This window comes from Dendrobates tinctorius, unplaced genomic scaffold (genome assembly GCF_039654945.1).
Source record: "Dendrobates tinctorius isolate UK_male_01 unplaced genomic scaffold, ASM3965494v1 ptg000138l, whole genome shotgun sequence".
In the NCBI taxonomy this organism is placed as follows: domain Eukaryota; kingdom Metazoa; phylum Chordata; class Amphibia; order Anura; family Dendrobatidae; genus Dendrobates; species Dendrobates tinctorius.
Genome location: NW_027361806.1, coordinates 26,147,689 through 26,173,692, shown reverse-complemented (window position 1 = coordinate 26,173,692; position 26,004 = coordinate 26,147,689). Strand labels below are relative to the sequence as shown.

Sequence of the window (26,004 nt, the reverse complement as noted above, 5' to 3'; positions counted from 1 at the left end):
AAAGAAAAACGAAAATTTTCACTGAAAATGTACACATTGCTTTAATTATAAAATAAATTAATGGCTAAACATAGGCAGAAAAGATCATGGAGTAAAATTCCAGACTGTTACTTAAAAAAAAAAATATATATATTTATATCGGTTGGGCACCGCTCTCAGAATTTATAGAATTAGCTTTGTGCCAAGAATCCCTGTTCAATAATTTGCCAGATTTACCAAATTTGTGCAATTAACGGCAACAATGGCTCCTGAATATACAATAACGGCTTTCTAAAAAAAAAAAAAAAAAATGCATTTGGCATCAAATTAAAAAAACAAAACAAATGAAATATTGACGGGGACTAAAATTTTCATAAAAAAAAAAAAAAGCAATAATGAATTAGAATCACCTCATTTAATACCACATTAAACAAGCTCCTATAAAAAAAAAATTAAAATTAAAACCGCTTTGTGCAATCGAGATTTTTCACAATATTTTTTTGTCAATTTCAAAAGGATTTTTCATCGACATTTTTCAAGTTGGACACAAATGTATTTCACCCTAGCAATAGAACAAAATAGAATTTATTTTGCCATTATTTTTCCATGATAACAGTTCATTGTACAGTTGAGAAAACATATGAAATAAGGCCAGTGGCTTGATTGCTAGTGGTTAGACATGTTTTTTTTTTTCTTCATTTTTTTTTAATTTTTGCCTTAATGGAAAGGATCTGCAGTGAGGAAAAATAAAAACAAAAATAAAAAAAATTAAAAAAAATCCTGCAGACTACTCAAACAGTATGGTACAGTAAATCGATCCCACAGGATTTCGGAGCCCACATCTTGTATATAATACAATGCGGGCCTCACAAAATGGCAACCATATTCACAAATCAGGTTCTGGAGCTGCTGCAGCAAACGGGGCCAATTTGCCGATGTATTAATTTTCCTCCAAAAAGTCTTTTTATTTCAGCAGCAGATATTTTAAATACCATGTTGGTACCTCTTTGCTTTGTAACAAATAATCTTAGTATACTCTGTGTATATACAAAGTTTTTTTGTTTTTGTTTTTTTTTTAATTTTTAATTTATTAAAAAAAATTCACAGAACTGAAAAATGTCCATCACTTTCCTACACAATGGAGAGCTGCGAGTCCTTACTAGTCTGCCGATCACAAATAAGGTGGCCTCAGTCGAAGAAATTTGAGTCTTGTAATACCTGCAAGAGCCATTTGTACTCCTAAAGCCACTTTTTATTAAAGACTTGTGACTAACTGCATCTGTCCTTCCCTGACATCGCCTTCGGGGACGCAGCCTTCTTTGTTTATGGGGATAATGTAACCATCGCTGTTGCCCCTGCTTATCTGGTAGTACATTTGAAGATGGTGTCCAGCTCCAAGATTTGGCATGCTTTTGTAGTAAACGTCCTCGTTTTCACTCTTCCTAGAGGGTGATAAATCCTCTTCGACGTCGGGGCTGCTCTCTGGGTAAGGAGAGTCCCGTAAGTTGGGCATACTTGTGTACAGGGAGTCTCTATTTGGGGATTGAAGATTGTCATCGGCTTCGGCGGTCAACTGCGACACGTAGCTGTCCGTTCCTTCGGTCTTCACTTTTTTCTGTGGGTGGTACAGAAGAGAGTGAGTCCGTTGAGGGATAAGTGGTGCTTCTAGCTCTTTGTGGTGAAGTTCCAGCCCGGGGTTGTCACCGTGCATTAAAGAGGAAGCATCAGCAACAATGGCGTCATCTTCGCTGCTGCTTCCCCCGATAACAGTTTTGACAGGTAGGGCTCTCTCCAAATTGTGGTTCTTGCTACTACACCGCAGGTTGTTGTGCACTAGTTCTGAAATGATCATTTTCTCAAATGCCGTGTCATTCAGACTTAGTCCACAGTCCACAACTTGCACTCCGTCACCGTAGTCCCCGTTCCGTAGAGAGTAGCTGTTGTTAAAGTTACCATTTAGCGGTAGAGTATCCATGGCACTTGAATCCCTGACATGGTTCAGTGAATGTCCTGGAAGAAAACGAAAAGAAAGAAAAAATATTCACAGTTTAGGGGACATTTTGTTAAAACAGCCAAACATTTTAGCTACAAAAAATGTTTTAATGTCGTCTAGGACAAAGTTTTTGGATACAGACATTCGTTGACTCCTTTTGTTTTCCCGTCGATATTAAAGTGAGCACCACATTGAGTCAATGTAGCGCCGGGGATGTAGTAAAGATTCGAGGATTTCAATTCTTTAAAACGGATTATTTCTCAGAACTATTTCAGAATCTAATTTGTCCTAAACAACACTAAATTAAAAATAATATATAGATATAAAAAATAAATAAACAGATACATAAAATCAAAGGCAAATGTACAACATAAACCAACAAACTGGCAAGCAACTAAGTTAACGATGTCTCTAATGTTTCCCTTTATCTGGGGTGCAAAAAAAAAAAATGAAAAAAAAAGAAAAAGAATAAAGAATGGAAAATGGACAAATACACGGACATCATGAGAAACAAAGGACAGCCACCTTTCACACAAGAGACAACGAGGTCCCACAAGCATCATCCACGACATGACGGAGCAGGTGGAAATGACTCACTGTGCACACTCACATTATGTCTGTCTGCTCAGGCTATCTGGGCTAAGTGTAGCTGATGTATAAAAGAAAGTAAAACGATTTATTGAAACAAGATGGATTACTAAGTTTCTCAGCAACTTATTCAGAGCAAGGGTTCAGCAAATAAGATTACTAGCAAAAAAACAGATTTCGGTTTCTGGTTAATGTTCGGTAATATTCTATCTGCCGGCTCCGGGCTTTTAGAAGTCAAGAGTTTGCCAGCAGCCCGGTCGTCTGTGATTCTGCCGAATGAAACCACACCGGCTAATTAAAGTGTTAAAAGCTCAGGGTGAGCATTGGGCACCAAGGTCAAAATGCAGAAATGCCAGGAATTTCTGTAAGCATGGTTCACAGAAATTAACCAAATAAATACTGGATGTAGTAATGAGAAGACGTCTCTGCCATGCTTTCTCATGTACGAAACTGGCAAAAAGTCTACTGGGCATGTGGGCGGAATGGTCTCCTTATGGAAAGAAACATGCTCTGGGTTGTAGACAAAAACGATGCATGGAACACATTAATTTTATGAATACAATAAAGGAAAAAGAAGAAATGGAAGAAAAAAAAAAGAAAAAAGTACAGCTCGGAACGGGTGGATATCACATGGCTAAGAAAAAGATGGAGAAGACAAAAGTGATCACTTTTATTATTATTTTTTTTTTTACTATTTTAGATTTTGCAAATAGCCAGCCCATCGTGAAGCTACTGCATATTATGCACGGCTCGGAGGAGAATGGAACAATGGGAGACATGGCTACCACGATCACCATGCTTAAGGCTGCAGCCCATCCACAAGGCTCTAAAATGCAAACTGGCTGGAGTGAGAAAAGGGTGCAGCATTCCAAAGTTTCAATTTTCAGATGATTGTTTTCTTGTCTTATATAATTTATAGATAAAAGTAGTAATACAGAAGCTCTGCCATCAGCTGCTCCAAGAATGGCTTCACTATAAAGCATGTTCTCTATTAAATCCTGCAAACACCGCGGCTGAACATCATTGCACAACTTCTCCGTCTACTCCTGTAGAAATGTCGTCCGGCTAGCTAAAAAAAAATAAACTTAAAAAGGGGACTTTTGCCGCCCAGCTTTTTGTTTCTTTCCATCCACATTTCGGAATGCTACAGGAGACTTTTCAGACTTTGGACCAACTTGCATTTTAGTTTTTTCTCTCTCTTTTGGTCTATCGATGCACGTCTATATATTTTTGTTCAGATGACGTCACTGTGATATGAGAAGCTTGATCAATATAGAACGGATTAAAACCAAAGCAAATTCTGTAACAAAAAGAAAAATAATATTCTGCACTGTGCAGACTGGAAAGTGTGCAAAACTAATGGCTGAAATCAATGAGCGTTGCTAAACAGGCTTTTTCTTGGAAAAAAATTAGATCAATACCATAGTATCTTTTTAATATCATTAGAAAATTGAGAGTTTCACCAGAAAAATCTTATAACTGCAGATAAGTTGGTGAAAAAATGACATTAGTAAAAGCCAGTACTTTACAGTGCGGAGGGTCCGATGTTTCCCCCATTTATAGAGGCTTTTTTTTATCAGGTAAGTTGCTGGAAGTTTAGCCTGTAGCAAGAGTTTTGTGGGGATGTAGGAATGTAAAGCAAATAAAACATTTCTGCTTGGCAGCACTCCTTTTATTAAAAAAAAAAACAAAAAAAACAGCAAATTATTTCAGCATTGCCAATATATTACCAACTGAGTTTGCAGTATATCCATTGCTGTTATCCAAATGGAGACAAAAAAAAGCGTCCAGATTCAATTTGGAAATTGATAAGACTGAGACTTTGGCTACAGATTGTGAACCACTTGCCCCGCTGAGTTCATGATTGAGAATTATGTTTTTAATGTGCCTGTTTAAAAACCATGCTGAAAAAATTTACATTTGATAGGCAAAGTTAAGTTTTACTCCCATACTTGTCTCTCTGTAGTTCGCTAGAGGAAAGCATAAAGTAAGAAAAAAACAAAAAAAAAAAACGAGAGAACAGAAAGGACAGACTAACGTTAAAAATCGAAGTAAGTGATACACTGTTACACGCTTTACAATCAGCAGAACGGATGAGAAATAATTACTTTTTATACATCAATATATAACACACACTTAACACTAACACAACTACACAGGTGTACTAATACTAAGAAAGTATTATATATATATATATATAAAAAAAAAAAAATTGTAAGAAATCGGTGTACGGTTTATAGACCGGCTTGGAGCTGCACTATACTATAGTCTGTGCCGGTGAGTTTTGCACAATGCTTCATGCCAAGGTGCAAAAAGTCTACATCTATTCCATAAAGTAAACTTCCCGAAAGCCTAATATATAGAGAGCTGTACCTCTACGGGAAATATATCTTGATGGTGGACTCTTGGACCTTCAGTGTCAGTCCTGAAATAGTATATTAAGATTTATGCCACCTGTGTTAAAAACATGGATAATGATAGGTAAATACCGGTAACAACACTATATTATAGTGCAGGTTGGGTTTTGGTGTAAGGCCGGCATAGACAGCGCTGCATGTCTGTTAATACTTAGGACAGAGAAAGAACTGCAGGTCTACAAAGTTTCATCTTAAGGAACGTGGTGAGTGACAGAATGAATGAATTAAGTAGAAGCACACCTGGTGGGTTAAACACAGGAGCAGTAGGGGTATTACATACAACAGTTTCGGCGAGCAGTGTGTTATAGGGGTTGTTAGTGCCGTGGGGTCGAAGAAGAGGGTTTGTTAGTAGATAATTGCCAGTCATTCCTAAGATAAAGAAAAAAAATAAAAATAAATAAAAACATCAGTTTTCATGTGACGTCGAGAAGCACAAACAGCCCTCTATCCCCCAAAAAATAAAATAAAACACATGGGAAAAAAAAATAATAATAATGGGCAAAAGGTGTTGATGAGAGGCTCTGCGCTCGTCAAATAAAAACTCTGCTCCACCGACGGGATTCGACTCCAACAGCTAATTTGTAGGAGAAAATGGAGCATTGTGGCAAAGTTCTGCTAATTCACAGGTGCTCTCAAAAAATCCCTAAAGTAAACACCATCCAAGAGTGACATTTAATAATTTACACAGAATTACTGTCAGACAAGAAGGGTAATTAAAGCCATGGAAATTGACGTAATGCTTCAAGATGCTGCAGCTAGGAAAAAAAAAAAATACTTAGCCCCATTTCTTTTTTTTTTTTGCCAGTGATGAGGGAATTCTATCTTTAATGAATATTTTAGCACTGGGATAGTCCCTAATGGAAACATCTGTGTTAATAAAAAAAAAAAAAAGAATGGCAAAAATAAGAAGGGAAAAAAAGAGAAACAAATATGGAGAAAGCAAGATATAATTTTCCAAAAAGGGCACTGCATTATGCAAAGGGACATGCTGCGAAAGGCGGACACTCTGCCAAGCAAATGTTTAAACACAAATAAAACCAAAAAGGAAAAAAACAAACAAACAAAAACATATAAAACAAATTCCAACATCTCATCAAATACAATCGGCGGCTGTTAAAAAAACGACGTCTAGCGCTGAAAAGAGAGCGGGACGATTGAAAGAAAAAATATTAACAGAGTACGAGGATAAAATGACAGAAAAATGATAAAATTAGTTTGCAGGATCTCTGCTACTAGCTATAGCCGGACTTCAAACAACACAATCAATAGAAACGATCAATAGATTTATATTTATCAAACACAAAGATCTAATTTTGATACTTTTTATCTACAATATACAAAACCTTGCGAGTTCATAAAGAAGACGCGGCACTTGTGATAAATGTGTATATATTTTTTTTCACCTGGAGTAAATGGCGCCGTTCTCCTGAATCCGGCATTTTTCATGCTCCTCTCTGGAGATATACCACCTCTTCCACGCATGTGAATACCGTATTTTTCGGATTGTAAGATGTACTTTTTTCCCCCAAATTTGGGGGTAAAATGGGGGTGCGTCTTAGAATGTGTACATATCTTACCGGCCGCAGGCTGGGATGAGGGGGTATCCAGATGTGCAGTGCGGCGCGCCGCTGCAGGGGGGGCTCTGCCGAAGTCTTGTGAAAGCCCAGAACCTCCGCAGTTACATGGTTTCCTATGCGGTGGACTGGACTCTGGGAAAATGGCTGCCGTCCGGGGGTGGCGCATGCGCAGATGGAGATCTCGGCACCAAGATCTCGGGATTCTGAGATCTCACGTGTTGAGATCTGGATTATAAACACCACCATTTTATTTAAAAAAAAAAAAAAAAAAAGTGTTTTTTTTTCCTATTTTGCTCCTCAAAATTTGGGGTGCTTCTTATAATCAGCAAAATTTGGTTTATTTTTAACAAGAAGGTGTGGTCCTCAACTTTTCTACATGGGCAGTTTAGGCCCACGCCCACTTGGCTATAAAGACTAGATTTACGTGCAGGCAATGTGGGGGTTATGACTAGGGGGATATGTCTATATGTCTAGGGAACGGAGAGGTGCAAACAAAAGAAAAATATTGTCGGATTCTGGAGAACAGCGTCGTTCACACTGGGTGAAAAAAAATGGCATCTATGGCAAGTGACAGGTCCTCTTTATGGACAAATAATGAGTAAAAATAAAAAACATAAGTAAAAAGTCTCTTACGACAATTGGCCAATAAACATCTAATCTACAATGTCAGTCGACTAATTACTGTAAATGATTTCGATCCCTGTGCGACAAGTCAAAGATGGAGGCATAAAATATCATTTTTAGCCTTTTTTAACTAATCACATTGAAGTCTCCAATACAGTTGGTTGAACTCCCCCAACCTGATTCTGGGCGCCTATCACTCCCAACTCTTCCAGACACACAATGCCGGGGAAAGAAGGATCGGGAACGTCCTGATCCTTTTGCTCTCAGGGAAGGTAATGCGGCAACAGGAGTCTGGCAACGGCGTACTCCATTCCCCCAATTATGAGAGTGGCTGCGCGGCTGAATTAAGTGCCAATGTGTATGGGGTCAGGGTGGGGGGCAGGAGACATTGATCATGGCCAAACTCGCAGTCAGCAGCTGCTGAGGGTGCATATTCTGCATTTTATAGCTATGGATGGTGCCAAGGTCGCAGTGTAGGCCAGGCCTTGGAACCGGGGGAGACAAGGGAATCTCTACCACAATTTTATTTTTCTCTATTGGCCAAAATTTTGTTCATGGAAATTCTACGTTGAGGCCACCACTGTCAGATGCCAAATCGGGAAAAACTACATGAAAATACAACACTCTGGACGTCCCTGATGCGACAAGCGTTATCGACAAGAGCGACGTAAATGAACGTATCGGGGGACGGCAATGCAGTGAGGGCACTTACCTTGGTTAAGTGTGGATGTGCTGTTTATGTCACCTGAGATAAAGGAAGATTCGGATTGCTTCCTCACTGTGTCGTTCCACATTCTTCTTATCCGACTCTGTTGGCAAAAAAAAAAGAATTCATTTTTGGGCCTTTATTTTTGTGCATTGCTCAATTAGCAGCTGAAAATACTCATCGCCCGGTAATTACCGTCTCTGCAGTCACAGCCCGGCCGTATTCTAAGTGATTATTACGGAATAGGGTAACCGGGGTGGGGAATATTGCATAAATCAGACAGACCTGCAGCAAGTATCTAAAAACTCAATTCGGGAAAAACGACGGGAGGAAAAACCTGCCGAATTTGCCGTCTAGATCACTGTAATGAGGAGACAATTAGTGTATCTGAACTGTGAGTCTCTAAAGGGTTGCTATAAATAAGGTTAATTAAAAACGCTGTCAACTTCTTTGTTACCTGGGTGCCAGAGGAATATCGAGCGCTGGTTCTCGCAGTTGAAGCTTTTACCACGCTGTGAGGGCTTTCGGTTGGAAGACCACCACAGCAGTAAGTGTGCCTGAAACACTTGCTGTACTCCTTGCGTACCTGCGAAACGAATATACTATTTAAAATAGGTAGAAACGGCATGAAAGCGAAACGCGGGCCCTTTCATCTAGCGGTTTTTAATGGGTTTGTTTATTCGGCCATTGATTTACTGCGGCACAGTCAACAAAAGTAGCAGCTGACATTCTTCGAGAACTTAATTAGCATCTGTCTTGTGCAGCCGCTCTCCAGGGTCATAATGAAATATAAAAGTTTCTTTCATTAGCTAAACTTTTGACTGAACTGGAATTCAAAGGATCACGGCAAAGCTACTTTAGGCTGGAGCTGGCACCCGCTTGGAATTATTATGGATCTCTCCACCATAAAAAAAAAATTACAATTCAAATTAATACAGATCTTTAAAAATTAAGATAAAAAGCGAAAAGATTAAAAAATGTCTAGAAATATGAGTAAAAGTATCCAATTAACCTCTAATATAAGGTTCTGTTCATATTTGCAATTGAGGACGAGTCCGGGGGTCTATGTCGCATGTTCCGAAAAAATGCTGGATAAAATGGTACAGTGTAAGGGGCTAAAAAAAAACAACATACTGTACAATGTCCGACTCTCCCTCGGTTTTCATGACTGGTAGTGGTTTGACTATGGGGACCCCTAATGATGGAATGATCACAATAACAGATACTCCCTTGCTAGGAGAGGTAATTAGCCCGCAGACTTATTTCGTTATCACACGTCACATAGACTAGGAGAGGTGCATAGATGATCTTGGCCCGCCATCGATGAGGCATTTTTTGTTTTGGAAGGCCGGTCAAGCCCTACACTTAACTACACAAAGAAGAGCATGGTCCTCATAGCAGTTACTCTCTGATCTTCTACTGCATCATTAAATGGAGATCACTTTAAAGAAGTGAATTGAGTAATGGCACAAACTCTGAGATCTGTAGTGAATAATAATGTTAGATCTCCGGTCCTGAGATGCGATGGGCCATCACATAACCAACATCTTATTTCTTCTCCCGTTCATGAGTAAATGGGCCTCCCTAGATCTTTCACCTTTCAGTCAATGGTTGAACATCAAGTGATATCATGACCATTAGAATGTGGATCCTATGGATGTGGGAATCTTCTGTGTGTGTCCCAGAGAAGAACCCAATGCATGAGCAGATCCATATGGTTTATGGTCTCTATGAAGCAGGTCTTAGATAGACCACCAAATTGTCGAGAGAGAGCATGCGGGTGCCAGCACTAAGCCTGCTGGAGTGGGTAAGGAAAGATGACCAGAAACCACAAAAAAGGCAAGTAAATAAGTGGGCTGGTAGCAAAGAGACGAAAACAGGAGAAAGTAAAGGTAGAAATTAAAATATATCCTGTATATATTCAATATGGGTTTCAGTTATAATACTGAGCAGCACCATTAGCAGAATTCTTAAAAACTGATTTTTGCGCCAGGTAACACCGTCAAATGGCTCTGACCCCAATTATTAGGGCTTGGATGCAAATTGGGACAAAACCTATAAAAAATGACCAAAACGCATTTGTAGCAACTAATAGTCTTGAATAACACCAAGGTTTCTATTGCAAAAAAATGTAAAATAGCATGACTTCTAAGGAGCATAAAGAAGTTGATTTTGTTTTCTCAATTCTTTTTTGTGCAAATCATTTCCTTGCCCAAAACGTCAAGAATCCAGCAAAAGCCCAGCACAGAGGAAGAGTGTCATCCACCAGAAAATGACTATCCTCCAAGACCGTGACCCTATCCTACTGTCACTGCCCAACAGGATTGTGAAAGCGCCATGTCTGTGAATGGCGACAGTGTCTCCGCCTGAAGTATATTTTTATACCGCTATATCCTTAAGCAATTTTAAAGCCGGGAAAAGAAAGCCTTCTTTATGGAATAAAATAATCGCATATCCGCAGCCGCATACAGCTCCGATGACTCACTCTACAATATACTTTCTTTAAAAATAGCTTAAGAAATTGCACAATGTTGACCCACGATAAAGATCGGGACCAAGTTATCTTCTGAATTCCTGAACTGATGGCCCCTTCGTACTGAAAGGCATGATGGAACTTGTAGTTTAAAATTACCTTGAGAGACACCGTCTGAGAATCTGAGTTGGAACCGTAATGGATATTAACTGCCTGAAACCGTCTCAGAACGAGGACAATACCAATCAAAATGTTATTTTGCCCAAATAACCCTCGTCGCCAGGACCAGCTCTCGTCATGCCTATATTGCTGGGAATGCACATTATCTGCCTGTATTGCACATCCCTCTATCATTACAGGTAAAATTACAGCTTGCTCCGAGCAGATAGAAACGCAACGTTATCATCTTGTCAAGTCAGAAACATAATAGTTTTCACTTTCACAATTCTATCTCAATTTAGTGACCGACTAGTAATAATGGAATAAAAAAAAAAATAAAAAAATAAAATATGCAGAAAAGGACAGGAGAACATGTGGAGATGTTCCACCTAAAAAGGTCAGCAATATAATTTGAGAAAATCCAAGCTATAAAGCAAAATTCCAGATATCTGGTCTATTTTGCCAAGTTCTACATTACCTAAATTTCCAAAGAAACCCCCTAAAAAAAAGCTACTACCATAGAGATGATAAAATTTATCTGAGTGGAACAGAATTCTCAGTGAATTTTATCAAAATCTGTGATCTCCACAATATGGATTTTTTTGTAATTTTTTCCATTCGAATGAGATGTAAAGGGCAAAGAAAACTATAAAAAAAAAAATAAAAAAATAAAAATAATAACACTCAGCCGTCCGGTCCTGCATGCCTCTTTTCCTCTTATCCCATTGTGTGCATCCTCTTCACTCAAGACCAGGACTTTAGACTCAACCAAGCCCTCGAGATCCTTCACGCGATGCCATCACAATACATGACACCTGAGACACGGTACGGAGTGCAGAAACATCGGAGGCCTTGTCGTGCCGAAAGCCCTGGCCTTCAATAACATGCCAAAGTGGTTGCCAGGGAACAGGAAAGTGGAAAAGAAGAGGGACAGAGTACCGCACTGCAGGCAGAAGGGCCAGTTAGACAGGTGAGCGGTGAGGGGAGTATTTTTTTTTTATATCCCACATTTATTATGCCCTGGGGTCTAGAGAGACGCTAAATCATAATAAGGAAAATTCCGTTTGCATCGGATAATTCTGAATCAAATTTCCCTGTAAAATCTGCATGATTTGCTGAATTTGAATATCGGCAGATTTAATCATCTCAAGCCAGAAAAATAAGGTTAACCGTTTCCAAAAATTACCGGAGGTTATGTGGGAAGTCTCAGTATTCACACAGCATTACATGGTGCCGTTAAAATGAGTGTCCAGCCATGTAACCAATGGACACAGTTTTTTGTGTCACCAATTTCGATAGTACACAGTGGGGTCTCCCAAAACATGACAACCCCCTCTATTAAGTTGAGTGACTTTTGGGATGCTGGGGTAACCAAAAGTTACACTCTCAATGAACAAATATCACATTTTTTTTTTGGATTGCATGTTGCTTTTAAAAAGAATATGGAACTCAATAAAATAAACTAGTTACACGTCATCAGGCAAACACTTTGATATGTTAAATGTCGCTCTTCACACACTTACTTTCTTCTGGAGGGCACAGTGAAATATAAAAATAAACATTCCTTGGAAGGCGTTGAACACTGTGAAGAGGTACGTCATTACAACAGTCTCTTCATTGATGAGGAACAGACCGAAAGACCACGTAACTCCGAGCAGACACATGAGGGCGAAAGCACCAAGAACCCAGGACCTGAGAAAAGACAATGGAGAGGATAATGTTCACCATCCAAGATGGAAGAGAAACTTTGGAAAATTTAATAAATTTTGGTCCATCGCTGAAAGTTTTTAAAACCAAACTACAAAAAATTGTCAAGAACATCCCTGTAAAACAGTCAAGTAATATGGACATAACCAGCATGAGGATGACCAACCTCTGTGTAAAGAAAGATGAAGATCTGTCGAATTCAAATTTAGGAAATGGATTTACATTCAAAGTGCTATGAGTAACACTCAAAAATATGACTCAGACTTTATTCCCTCAATTTTGTCATAGTTATTTATTAACAGAGTTCAGTTGGACGTCTGAGTGGGAACGTGGCACCAATAAACTTCTCAGAACTTGGTCAAAATTTAAGGTGCACAGACTCGAATATCTCACAACTTTCTGGCTTTGCAAAATGCAACAGTGCAAAGAATATTAGATTTAAAAAGCAAAGATCTTATATTCCAAGATAAACATGAAATGGTAGGGGACGTAACCAAAACGTGTTCCTCAAAACAAGATCTAACTCGGCGGACTTGTTTCACTTGGTCAATCTGTTGTGATCTGCTTCTGCCTTGGCTTAATATTTGAAGGCCCTCTCCTGGTCCCATACACTTTAGATTAAATATAGCTGAAATGGGCGAGTTTGACAATTATAAACTAGTCTGTTTTATGTTTGTGATCATTAAAAAAAAACCTCAAAACATTGGAAATTTTGGATTTTCTTGGCCAATTATTAACAAAAAAAAAAACCCCCCCAAAAAACAACAAGTCCAATGCAATTTGAGGCAGGTTTATTTTTCCAGCCGTTGACCAATTATTTATGTGTATTGGGGCTTTAAGATCTCAGAATCATCAATGCTTTTGCTGAGGATCAATGTAGAGAAAATGATAGCACAACCCCTATCACATGCATCTCTCTCCTGCTGATACTTTACATATATATTCCTGAAGGTTATTGATAGCACTTACGTAAATCTTCAGTGTATGAATGTGATTTATGGATATTACATAGCCCGTTACAAAGCAGCTTTCAACTTTCGTTTAAACTTAAGGGAAAACCTAAAGATTTTGATTACATTTTCACAAATCTAAAATTTGCCTTTTACGCTTATGATGTCTCATCACAAAAAGCTGAAATGAGTATTAAAAAAAAAAAAAACTACATTGATAAAACAATGAAGCACGACCTGACGACCACAATGAGAGGAACACAACGTACAAACTATGGATGGTAAGGACAGATACGGCCGAAGACAAGAAAGGCACAATCCCATGTAAAAGACAACTGAAAAGTAACAGAAAAAGAAAAATGAAATGGAACGGACGAGGAAGGTTTCATTTAGGGCATTCCACATCTAGCTAATGGTCTCTTACTTGATAAAAGGCTTATTATCTTCATATCTAGAGAGCATTACAAGCAGAGGAGAGAAATCAAATTGTTAGAGACAGAAGTGGAGCAGAGGAAAAAGGAGCATTTTATACAGAAAGCATAAAATATAAAAAATAAGGGGGCGAGGGACGGAGTGATAACATCACAAATTATATTTAAAAAATTGGTTGGGAGCGAAATTGGGATAAAAAGGGTTCTATTAATTTCATGCTAGAAATGTTAAAGTAAGGATTCACCTTACCCAGGTAAGTCCGTATTATAGTAGCCGTCACATACACGATAATTACTGGAGTGGATGAGACAACGGGAGGAAAAGGAAAGAAAGAGAGATGCTAAAACAAAAACCTCGCTACTATCATGCAACATGCAATGAGGACTATAATATTAGAACACGGCAACAGAAAGACAAGCCTGGGCCCTGGCGTAAAATACTCAGACATCATGGAGGAAGTAAGCTCAACTGCTTCCATGAGCCTTGTCCACGGATCACTTGGAAAAATATTGATCGGTCGAGATAAAGCGAGCCAACCCTTCAAACACAGATGGTTATAGTGGCCGTTTGAGATTTCACGAAATTGGCATAATGGCAGGAAATCATTAAAAAAAAAAATTGAAAAAAAAAAAAAAAAAAAAAAAAAAAAAGCATTGCTCGTCTATGCAAACCCAACCCAAAAGTCCTTGCAGATCCTTTGGCAATTATGTCAAATGCATAATTCACATGGCCTCCGTGCTAACACTCTCGCACCTCACCAGTCTGTACTTAACCGTGCTGCCCGATTAATCCACTTCTCCCTTCTACAAATCCCTTCAATGGCTCCCGATTCCTCACTGAATTCAGTATAAACTAAAACTGACCTACCGAGCCGTCCATAATCTGCCCCCGCCATGTATCTTCAAACTGATCTCATCCCACATGTAATCTCCGGTCCTCACAATACCACCTCCTCTCCTCCACACTTATACATTCCTCACCCAATCACCTCCAAGACTTCTCCTCAGTAACTCCCATCCTCTGAAATACTGTGCCCCAAAAAGCCGACTATTCACCACATTCGGAACTTTCGGACGGAACTTGAAAACCGATCTCTTGCTACAACTGCCAACCCCAAAACCACCAGAGCTGTTACCTCACCACCACCAGAGTTGCCACCGCATAAAAACCAGAGCGACCACTTCACCACCAAAACCAGAGCAGTCACCTCACCAAAACCCGAGCAGCCACCCTCACCAAAACCCGAGCAGCCACCCTCACCAAAACCAGAGCAGCCACCTCACTACCACCAAAACAGATGCAACCCTCGTGGGCTCACTCATCCTGTAAGCCCATGAGGATCCTCTCCCCTCAGTACCAGCCTATCATTGTTAGTTAGTTCATTGTCATTTATATTTGTATTTTGTCTGTATCCTCATCACATGTATAGCACCATGGAATCGACTGAGCTTGAAAAAAATAAATAATAATGTAATAACTAACTTCAGCTTTCACCTTCCATACATGTTAACGTAATAACTAAAGTCAGCGACTGGCTGCAACAGTCAAATAAATGATCACTATGATGTCATCACTCTAAGACTTGGCAAGGATCACACCATTACCGATGCTTTGGATAGCTGAGTAATGCTCCGCTTTTTTATATTTCCTGCTTGTATCCCAACTTAGAAAAATTGAACAACTTTTCTAGCCTTTCCAAATTGTACAACAGTTATTGATTTTTATTTTCATGTGCCACTACTAAAGTCCCTTTAGATCAAGACCAATAAGTCAGCAAAAGTCACCAACTTTTGAAGTATGGAGGGATGAGGTATGTAAAGCTGAAAGCTTCCAGTATGGAAGGAAAATTCTTTAGGAAGAGTTACAAAACTTAACCCCCTGCATGGTCCGAAGATCCAATTCCAAATTCTATGTTCATGCACAGTGATGACAGTGTGCACTGAGCTCAACAACAGGATTCCCCTCTAATTACAGCTCGAGTGGGTGGTCCGGCGACCAGAACTATGCAAATTTCATACTGGCTGTAATGTGCCGACTACCTTCTCATCTGCGTCTCTTAGTAGATCATAAAACATTGAGAGAAGCGGGTGAGAAACTAGTCGGCCCGTGACTGACTGCTTGCAAATCACATGCTCACTGTCATGTGACCTCCTGCAGGAAAAGAGAATCCTGACAGTGTGCACAGAAAATAATGTTCAGCCTTGAAGTAAAAAAAAAAAAACAAAAAACAAAAAAAAAAAAAAAAAAAAAAACACTTACTAAGGACCATGCTCCCATAAAGCTAGGATATTCTACAGACCCACAACTGCCAAATTTTCCCTTTAGACTCATGGGACAGAAACAATATCAAAGTAACTTTCTTGGTTTAAGAAACTGTATTTTTTTTTAACAACTAATTTAATTTTTACCTATTGACTATTAAATACCTTCGTCTGCTCTTCATTCACAAACGATGGTTTACAAAGCGCATCATGTCGAGTTAAGTCTCTCTTGTAAGCGCCAACTACATAAAACTCTCCGCGCACCTCCTAAGCTTTAGTAACGAAACAGCCAAAACTATTTTTTAAAGGTCAATCAATGACACTTGGGGATGTCATCTAAAAGACTTCTGAACTCACAGCTCCTTCAGCTGAATTCAAGTGGCATCGGGATTAAAACAAATATTTACTTAATTAGTTGAATATATATGATAATCTGCAAGTTAACATTAGTATTAAAGAGTCAATTCTCGGAGGAGAGCTGGATTACGAGTGGAAAGTACTTACAATCCCTACATCACAAAGCTATTTAGCAAAACAAACCTCACATAATCATATCAGCCTTGTGGACGAGAACATCATTTTAAACTGCATTTTAAATGCAAATGAAATTACTCTATTGCGATGGAGTACTTTAATTCATTTATGCAATTTTGTAGCATCATTTCAGGGAACAAATGATCTATCTCTGACCAGTGCGCACAGCAACTGGAGAAGAAGCGTGACGCTAGCCGGCTTAATGGACTACTGACATCTCTATTGCTGACTGATAAACTGCCGAATGGTGAATGCAGAATTCCCGTTCACAACGGATCACGCAGGTCACTTACTTAATGTTTTCCAGGCGGCTGGAGTCTGGCTTTAAAGTATTGGAGTGTTTCACCATTTTGCACAGCGTGATCACCAGGAACACAAGGTTGAGCTGTTAAGAAAAAAAAAAAAAAGTTGTTAAAAATTTGCAAAATTGAGATGACTGTGATATTGAGCAAGTTCGAGAGGTCGGAAAACAAATATCGGCTCATAGGATTCCAGAAAAAAGGTGGATGTTTATTAACGGATGTTTGTAATAATTTTCATCTGCCATTTACAGCCAGTTGGTTTAATCGGTTTGCAATAAAATTAAAAGAAAACTTGGGGTCAAGTTATAGTCAAAGAAGTTCCGCATAACCCCAGTGTCCTCCAAGATGCCTCTTAATGAGCAAAGGCAATATCAATAGCCACCAAAAATACTAACGGTGCCCATATACATTAGCTCAATGTCGGCCGAATCAACCGGCTTCCTCAACAGTTATTGTCGGGAGAAAGAACGACTGGACATCATGTTATAGCTTCTGAGTCCGGAACCAAAATGTCAGGTTACAAAATCACTGGTGAGACCTAATTCAGGACAGTAAGCGTGTTTGTGGGAAAGCTGGCAGAACATGGGGGCACACAGCTAGTGGGAAAGCAGATCTGTTCCATCGCAACAGGAAGCCGGCTACAGACGAACTGACATCCATGCAAAGTTCCATGAGAAATTCCACCAAAACAACCCACTCAGGGGTTAGTTTTCATAACAATTAGTTCTCATTCCTTTTCAAGCCCAATAACCAATAGCTCCCAAAATATTACATGAGATAAGAAAATATTAGACAAATCACGAGAACAAAATAATCTTAAGCCTTATACAGTGGCATGTAAATGTTTGGACACCCCGGTCAAAATGACTGTTATTGTGAAGAGCCAAGCAAGTTGATGAAATGATCTCTAAAAGGCCTAAAGTTACAGATGACAAATTTCCTTTGTATTTTGAGTAAATAAATATATTTTTTCATCTTTTACAATTTTAAAATTACAAAAAGTAAAATAGGCAATACAAAATTGTGGGCACCCGGCATGGTTAGTACCTAGTAGCTCCCCCTTTTGCAAGTATCACAGCTTATAAATGCTTTTTGTAGCCAGACAAGAGTCTTTAATTTCTTGTTTGAGGGATTTTCCTCTGTTCTTCCTTGGAGAATTCTTCCCGTTCTGTGAGATTCCTGGGGCGTCTCGCTTTCTCTGCTATTTTGAGGTCTAGTCAGATTGTCAACAATGTTCAGATCTGGGGACTGTGAGGGCCATTGTAAAACCTTCAGCTTGCACCTTTTGAGGTCGTCTATTGTGGATTGTGACGTGTGTTTAGGATCATTATCCATGTGTAGAAGCCATCCTCTTCCTCTATTCACCTTCAGCTTTTTCACAGATGGTGTTATGTATTAAGAATTTGTTGAAATTTCATTGAATCCATTCTTCATTCTACCCGTGAAATGTTCCCCATGCGATTGGCTGCAACACAACCCCATAGCATGATTGATCCACTCCCATGGTTAATGGTTGGCGAGATGTTCCTTTCCTGAAACACTGTGCCCTTTTTTCTCTACACATAACTTTGGTTATTGTGGCCACAGAGTTCTAGTTTACCTCATTGGTCCACAGGACTTGTTTCTAAAATGCATCAGGCTTGTTTAGATGTTCTTTTGCATACTTCTGACACTGAATTTTATAGTGAGGATGCAGGAGAGATTTTCTTCTGATGACTTCAATGAAGGCCATATTTGTGACAGTGTCTAAACAGTAGAACAAAATACCACAACTCCAGAGTGTGCTAAATCTTTCTGAAGGTCTTTTGTAGTCAAGTGGGAGATCCGCTTTGCCTCTTTAGCAATATGAGCAGCTCTCACAGAGATTTTGCTTGGTCTTTCAGGCCTTCTCTTGTCCTCCACTGTTCCTGGTAACGGCCATTTCTTAATTACATTATGAACTGAGGAAACTGCAACTTAAAAATGCTTTTCTGCCTATTTATATCCTTCTCTTGCTTCGATGGCCTCCACCATTTTCAGAGTGCTAGGCAGCTGCTTAGAAGAACTCATGGCTGCGGTTTTTAGCAAAAGGTTGGAGGACGCTGGGTTTTTATAAAGTTGGGAAATATGTATCACCTGGCCTTTCCTAACGATCATAGTGAACAAGCCATAACCCTAAAAAGGCTAATTAAGGTCTGAAACCTTGGTCAAAGTTATCGTAGCACACAAATCTGTAAGGGTGCCCAAGCGTTTGCATCGGCCCATTTTCCTTTTTGTTATTTTTAAAATTTAAATAATAACAATATCTATTTTTTTTGCCTACAATACAAAGGAAATGTGTAATCTGTAACTTTAGGCCTTTTAAAGATCATTTGCTCTTCAACTTGCTTAACTGTTAACAATAACAGTAAATTTGACCAGGGGTGCACAAACTTTTACATGCCACTTTATATCAGACATGTTGAATTTCAACACGTCCAATCCTTAAGTTCTAAACATGCAAGCCTATGAGAAGGTTGGGAGTGGTGAAACATGAATCTTTTAAGACAGGAATTCGGTAGTTTACTTGAACTTGAATGAAATCTGAATTACATTGAATTTATTCAATATAGGTCTTTTATACTTCAGGGTCTTTCCAGAGTAAAAAAAAAAAAAAAAATAAAAAAAAAAAATTAAAAAGAAATATTCTCATCTGCCCGGCCCTCGTCTTGTCAGTACAGCTAGCTACATGGTCATTCTGGTCTAGTCGGGCTTCCTCCCGCCACAGGTCTCGGTCAGGCTTCTGGTGCATCCGGCGCCCACTAGGCCCTCGTAACGTCATCAACATTGCAGCTTAGCACAAGCCTCATGTGACACGATGTGCGTCGGGCAGAAGGACCTAGTGAGTGTCAAAGGTGAATAAGAGCCAATCCCAGTGACATGAAGATGATTAGCAGCGAGGCACTACGCAGACAAGGTTGAGACTGCACAGATTTGAGTATTAATTTTTCGTTTTTTTTTCTAACCCCTTCACAGCCCTTTTAAATGTAACAAAATAAAGACCAGACACTCAGACTATCAATAAATAAAAAAATTTTACATTAGCCTAATTCCATTTTTTGTGACCCTACAGAAATATAATTGCATATAAAAATTTATCATAAAACATATGAGGAAACGTCGAATTTTTGGGTGGTCTTTAGACCATAACATTTTTGTCTGAAATTTGCTTCCGTCATATATGTGAATTATCAGAACACAATAGAGACTACGGAAGAAATGGTGACATGGAAAAAAAAAAAAAAAAAGTGCTATCCAAGTAATCTCTTGGCGTTTTATAATAAAGTCTTCTGGGGCAATAAAGGTTAAGTGCAATCTTTTTTTTTCCTAACTACAATACACTTCATCCCAAAAGCCGATCTACAAGGACCATAAGTCATTGTGAATCCGCGGGTGCGGAGACTGTTACATGGCCGTTCTTCTTTAACGATGAAGCAAAAACCGGGTTATTATGATCTATAACAAAACACGTCTAAAGAGGCCCGGTGACCGCTGTTCAAACTATCGGATAATATGTGACACGGTTTGAGAAAAGAAGGGCACTCGACCAAACACTATAAAATGCAGCCTACAAAAAATTCATTTGGGAAATCTAACAATGCACATTAGACTGACATCAGGACCATCGCTTTGAATTATGTCTCTCACCAGTTACGTTCATTATTAATAAGGTTCAAACATAGTTTGCCAACAGAATGGAAAGAATGAGCAAAATAAGAGTGAACATTTAGCCCTCGTACAAAAGAGTTTTATGTGGGGACACACGAGAAATAAAGCTAAATGGAACACAGAGGACTTGTAAGGGAGAAAGTAAATATGGTAACAGGATGCTGCAGCCACCTACATCTGCTGCCGAGACCGCCACCGACGGCAGCCCGGCCCAGGGTTACAGATTCTATCCATCTTCCATCACACAATTTGTCAAATTTAGAACATTTTGTATTCTTGAAAAACATAAAAAAAAAATAACCAATAAAGTTTATTAAACTTAAAGAAAAAAAAAAGTATACAAAATCATTTCAGGTGAAACAAAATAACTTTATATATTACACAGATTGTGAGCCCCATCAGGGACAGTGCCAGTAAGGTCTGTAAAGTGCTGTGGAACTAATGGCGCTATATAAATATATTGTATTACTAATATTTTATATATTAAGACACAGCACGAGGAGGCGGAGCTGAGCTGGGAATAGAGCTGGAGTGACGGAGGCTTCACTCTTCAGCATCATTTGCATATCACTTCAAACGCTGATTTCTCAGTATTGGTGAAGCAGACAGGCCATGAAAAAGGTATTGCTGAACTGGTGTTTGAAAGAAGTAAAGGGGCATATAAATAGTTTGGAGGGTAAAATCCTGCTGAGAGATCCCCTTTAAGGCTGGAAATACGAATGATATGGTTCTTGGGAAAGTTTTTTTTTTTTTGTAAAGGCCAAATCCAGAAGTAGAATAAACAGGAAAGAAGACGTACCGGTATAAGACTGGCTCACATCTCCACTCATATGTTCCGTTTTCAATTATTACAGGAACAGAAAATGAAAATCACAGTAGACACCAATGTCGCCCAGTGGACGCAAGTATGGAGTCGTTCTGAAAAATATTTCCCATTTCTCTTAGATTCTCATGGCTTTGTGAAAAATGAAAACGACACTAAAAACTGCCACTAATATTCAGACAGAAAACAAAAAAAAAACTGACAGAGAAAAAAAAAAAAACTAAAAAAATTACACCACCCAAATATTAATCTCCAATAGTGGGTGATGATTCATCCCAGACTCGTTAGAAGGGTCAGCCTCAGAATTTTTATTACAATATATATATATATATATACACATACATACACACACATACATCTTCATATAGACGCATACATCTATACACACACAGATCTATACATACGCACAGTCATCATAAACATCAGGAATGACTGTTAAACTAGATGCAAGCATGAGGTGAAGCCGAAAGATAAATTATTTGGTGTTACGTAGCAATGGTAGTGCGGGTAAGACTTGGCATGTGTTGCATTAGTAAATGAAATACTAGTCTTGCTCTCAAGACAAATTACGTTCGCTTTAAACCAATTAGAAATTCTTGTAAGAAGAGACAGAATGGAGATTGATGTCTGAGCGTTCAATAGGTGATCAGTCTTTTAATCATTAAAATATCTATCTGTACGAAACCTGAAAAGGTTTTTCCAAGTCATGATAACCCCTACCCCCGGGAGATCCTCCGCATTATAAATTGGCATTTCAACCTTCACCAGTTTTACGACCTACCAGGCAGGACCTCCAGATGTGGAGCATTTATGAGAAATGTTAAAAGTCAGACTATAGGAAGCCTCGAATTCTGCTCACCACACCCAGAGTAATTAGAACAATGTGTGTTTGTTGGATTTGCTACGAGGGTGTATGCTCCAGCTTGGCAATCCGCCATTCCCGTCATGTAAGGACTCCAAGATAATAACAGAGACAACGAGCCCGGTGTGTTTGTGTTGTCATTTTTGAACGTGCATTGTCCTCCAAAGACAATGGCCAACTCTTTCCACATTTATATAAGTCACATCCCCATAAAACAAATAGCAGAAGTCACTCAGAGTGGAAAGTTAATAAAAAAAAAAAAAATACACAACTGAAGGAAGGCAACGTGAATGACCTCAGCTCACAACCAGCTGCTTAGTGGAAGGACCACCACCAGAATAGCCACCAAGGTCAGAGAAGTGGACATGTCCAAAATGGCAACGTAATCCTCACTGGTTGTTGACTCCTTTCTGACATTTTTAGTGACTGTCATCATCTTGAAGGGAATTTAATGAATTGGTTGGTGTCTCACACCCCATATCCCCACCTTATAAAGCCAGAACCCCACATCTCCGTACACAATATATGCCGTAGTCGTACGTGGATACTGAGGCAAGAACAGCCACTAAAGCTGAGGACCCCAAGCTCCAAACACTGTTCACTTCCAGCACTCAAGGGACCTGCCATCAGCTGAGCAGTGATGGCGCCAGAAGTTGGACCTCCACCGATCTGTTATTGATTTCTTATTCCATGGGTAGGGCTTCAATATGCAAGTCCTGCATATATTCTTTAAAATTGAATCATAGAATCGTAGAGTTGGAAGGGACCTCCTGGGCCATCTGGTCCAACCCCCTGCTCAAAGCAGGATTTGCTAAATCATCCCAGTCAGATGTCTGTCCAGCCTCTGTTTGAAGACTTCCATTGAAGGAGAACTCACCACTTCTCGTGACAGCCTGTTCCACTCATTGATCACTCTAACTGTCAAAAAGTTTTTTCTAATATCTAATCTGTGTCTCCTCCCATTCAGTTTCATCCCATTGCTTCTAGTCTTTCCTTGTGCAAATGAGAATAAAGTTGATCCTTCTACAATGTGACAGCCCTTTAGATATTTGTAGACAGCAATTAAGTCTCCTCTCAGTCTTCTCTTTTGCAAACTAAACATTCCCAAATCCTGCAACCTTTCCTCATAAGACAGGGTTTGCAGACCGGTCACCATTCTGGTCGCTCTTTTCTGAACTTGCTCCAGTTTGTTGATGTCTTTTTTAAAATGTGGTGCCCAAAACTGGACACAATATTCCAGATGAGGTCTGACCAAAGAGGAGTAGAGGGAAATAATGACTTCACGTGATCTAGACTGTATGCTTCTGTTAATACATCCTAGAACTGCATTTGCCTTTTTTGCTGCTGCATCACACTGTTGACTCATATTCAGTCTGTGATCTATTAGTATACCCAAGTCTTTTTCACATGTGCTGTCACTTAGCCCTATTCCTCCCATTCTATATATGCTTTTTTCATTTTTATTGCCCAGATGTAGTACTTTGCATTTCTCCCTGTTAAAAACCATTCTGTTAGTTACTGCCCACTTCTCCAGTTTATTTAAATCTTTTTGAATCCTCTCTCTCTCTTCTCTAGTATTAGCTATCCCTCCTAGCTTTGTGTCATCAGCAAATTTAATCAGTTTACCCTCAATTCCTTCATCTAAATCGTTGATAAAGATGTTGAACAATACAGGGCCCAGGACAGAGCCCTGTGGTACCCCACTTGAGACATTCTTCCAACTGGATGTGCAGCCATTTACGACCACTCTTTGGGTCCGATCACTAAGCCAGCTATGAATCCACCTAACAGTTGCCTTGTCCATTCCATACTTAGTCATTTTTTCAATAAGGATTGTATGAGAGATTTTGTCAAATGCTTTGCTGAAGTCAAGATATACTATATCTACAGCATTTCCTTGATCCACCCAATCAGTGATACCGTCATAGAAGGAAATTAAGTTAGTCTGACATGACTTATTAGTTACAAACCCATGCTGACTCTGTTTGATCACTTTATTCTTATCCAGGTATTGACTTACATGTTGTTTAATAATTTGTTCAAAGATCTTTCCTGGTATAGAAGTCAGACTCACCGGCCTATAGTTGCCTGGGTCCACCTTCTTCCCCTTTTTGAAGATAGGAACAACATTTGCTCTTCTCCAGTCTTCTGGCACTTCTCCTGTTCTCCAAGAATTTTCAAAGATTATGGAGAGTGGTTCAGAAATTTCTTCTGCTATCTCCTTCAGTACTCTGGGGTGTAATTCATCTGGACCTGGAGACTTGAATTCATTTAGGTTAGCTAAGTGTTTCCTCACTATCTTTCTGTTTATAGATATCCTGGATTCTTCTATTCCCTTAATAGGACAGTGAATAACAGTTGGTGTTACATTTCCTTTCTGAGAGAAAACAGATGCAAAATAGGAATTTAAAAGTTCAGCCTTCTCAACATCCTGTCTTACCATTTCATCATTTTCATCCTGTAAAAATCCTATAGCATCTTTGACTTTTCTTTTACTTTTGACATAACCCCAAAATCCTTTATTATTGCTTTTGACATCTCTTGCAAGCCTCAATTCATTTTCAGCTTTAGCTAATCTGATTTGTGCCCTGCAGATTCTGCAGACAGCATTATATTCTTCTTTAGATATGCCTCCCTCTTTCCATTTTATAAACATTTTTTTCTTCCTTTTTAGCATGTGCTTAAGTTCTGTGTTCACCCATCCTGGTTTCCTTAAATGCTTCCTATTCTTCCCTCTTTTCGGAATTGTTAACAACTGTGCTTTGAGAATTTCATTTTTCAAGATTTCCCATCCTTCCTGGACATTTTTGTCTTTAAGGATATCCAGCCATTGGATCCCTCCAATTATCTTTCTGAATCCCTTAAAATCTGCCTTTCTGAAATCTAACCTTGACGTCTGAGTCTTCACAGGTCTTCCGCCTCTAGTTATCCAAAATTCTAAAATAGCATGGTCGCTACCTCCTAGGGTTCCAGCCACTTTTACCTCCTCAACCATTTCCTCCCTGTTTATAAGGATTAGATCCAAGGTAGCAGTTCCCCTTGTTTTCTCCCCTACCTTTTGGAAGATAAAGTTGTCAGCAAGAGAGGATAAGAATTTCCTTGACCTGTTAGTTTTGCCTGAGAGAGATTCCCAACAAATGTCTGGATAGTTGAAATCTCCCATGACAACTATGTCATATTTTTTGGAGAACTTGGCCATTTGATGCATAAAGAGTTCATCCATATCTTCAGCTTGCACAGGCGGCCTGTAGTAAATGCCTACAATGGTGTCCTTTCCATTGTTCTGTCCTTGTATTCTTACCCAGTTTCCACAGAACTCCCAGTCTCTGAAGCTTCAATCTCTGTGCAGATATACGCGTTTCTAACATACAATGCAACACCTCCTCCTCGTTTATCAAGTCTGTTTCTTGCAAATAAGTTGTATCCTTCTAGTCTTGTATTCCAATCATGTGTATCGTCCCACCAAGTTTCAGTGATTCCAATGACATCATATTTCTTTTCCTGTGTTAGTAGTTCCAATTCTCCTTGTTTGTTGCCCATGCTTTGTGCATTAGTATAGAAACATTTTAGTTTGTGATTGGTTTCTCTTTCTCCAATATTTTTATTAATTAGATTCTTTCGTCTTTGTTCTTCCTTTCCACTTCTATTAGCAGAGTTCTCAATAGCATTTGTCAGGTGTATGGCTTTTTCTGGTCTTTTGCTTCCCTTCCCATGTTGTTCTAGGTCTGTAAGAGGTCGAACCTGATGACCAAAAGATCATTGAATGCTCTATTTTTCTTCTAATTAGAAGCTCCAATGATGTGATCAAAACAATAAGCCGATACAAATATTGCACAAATATCCTGAGAATATCTGAAAGAATTGTATTTTTTGCAGTATGTGTTGTGTCCGACACACCTTAAACAGATTCCCTCTTTTTTCCAGGTGTGG

At 39.1% G+C, this 26,004-nt stretch overlaps 1 protein-coding gene across 21 annotated transcripts in view; it reads right to left on the bottom strand.

Annotated features, from left to right (window-relative positions):
* Positions 1 to 548: 548 nt before the first annotated feature.
* The window catches only part of ADGRL2 (adhesion G protein-coupled receptor L2), a 218,755-nt gene continuing 193,299 nt past the window's right edge, over positions 549 to 26,004 (bottom strand). For 2 of the 21 annotated variants that reach the window (XM_073544870.1, XM_073544872.1), the window contains 9 exons: positions 16,694 to 16,785; positions 13,855 to 13,899; positions 13,598 to 13,624; positions 12,040 to 12,208; positions 8,342 to 8,470; positions 7,891 to 7,987; positions 5,218 to 5,346; positions 4,513 to 4,530; positions 549 to 1,989 (listed from right to left, as the gene is read on the bottom strand). In XM_073544870.1, the coding sequence (XP_073400971.1) occupies positions 1,235 to 1,989; positions 4,513 to 4,530; positions 5,218 to 5,346; positions 7,891 to 7,987; positions 8,342 to 8,470; positions 12,040 to 12,208; positions 13,598 to 13,624; positions 13,855 to 13,899; positions 16,694 to 16,785 (1,461 nt within the window). In that variant the 3' untranslated portion in view covers positions 549 to 1,234. Of the gene's footprint in view, positions 1,990 to 2,582; positions 2,622 to 4,478; positions 4,531 to 4,933; positions 5,015 to 5,217; positions 5,347 to 7,890; positions 7,988 to 8,341; positions 8,471 to 12,039; positions 12,209 to 13,597; positions 13,625 to 13,854; positions 13,900 to 16,693; positions 16,786 to 26,004 lie in introns of all 21 variants that reach the window. The other 19 variants (XM_073544871.1, XM_073544890.1, XM_073544877.1 and 16 more) reach the window with 14 other exon arrangements.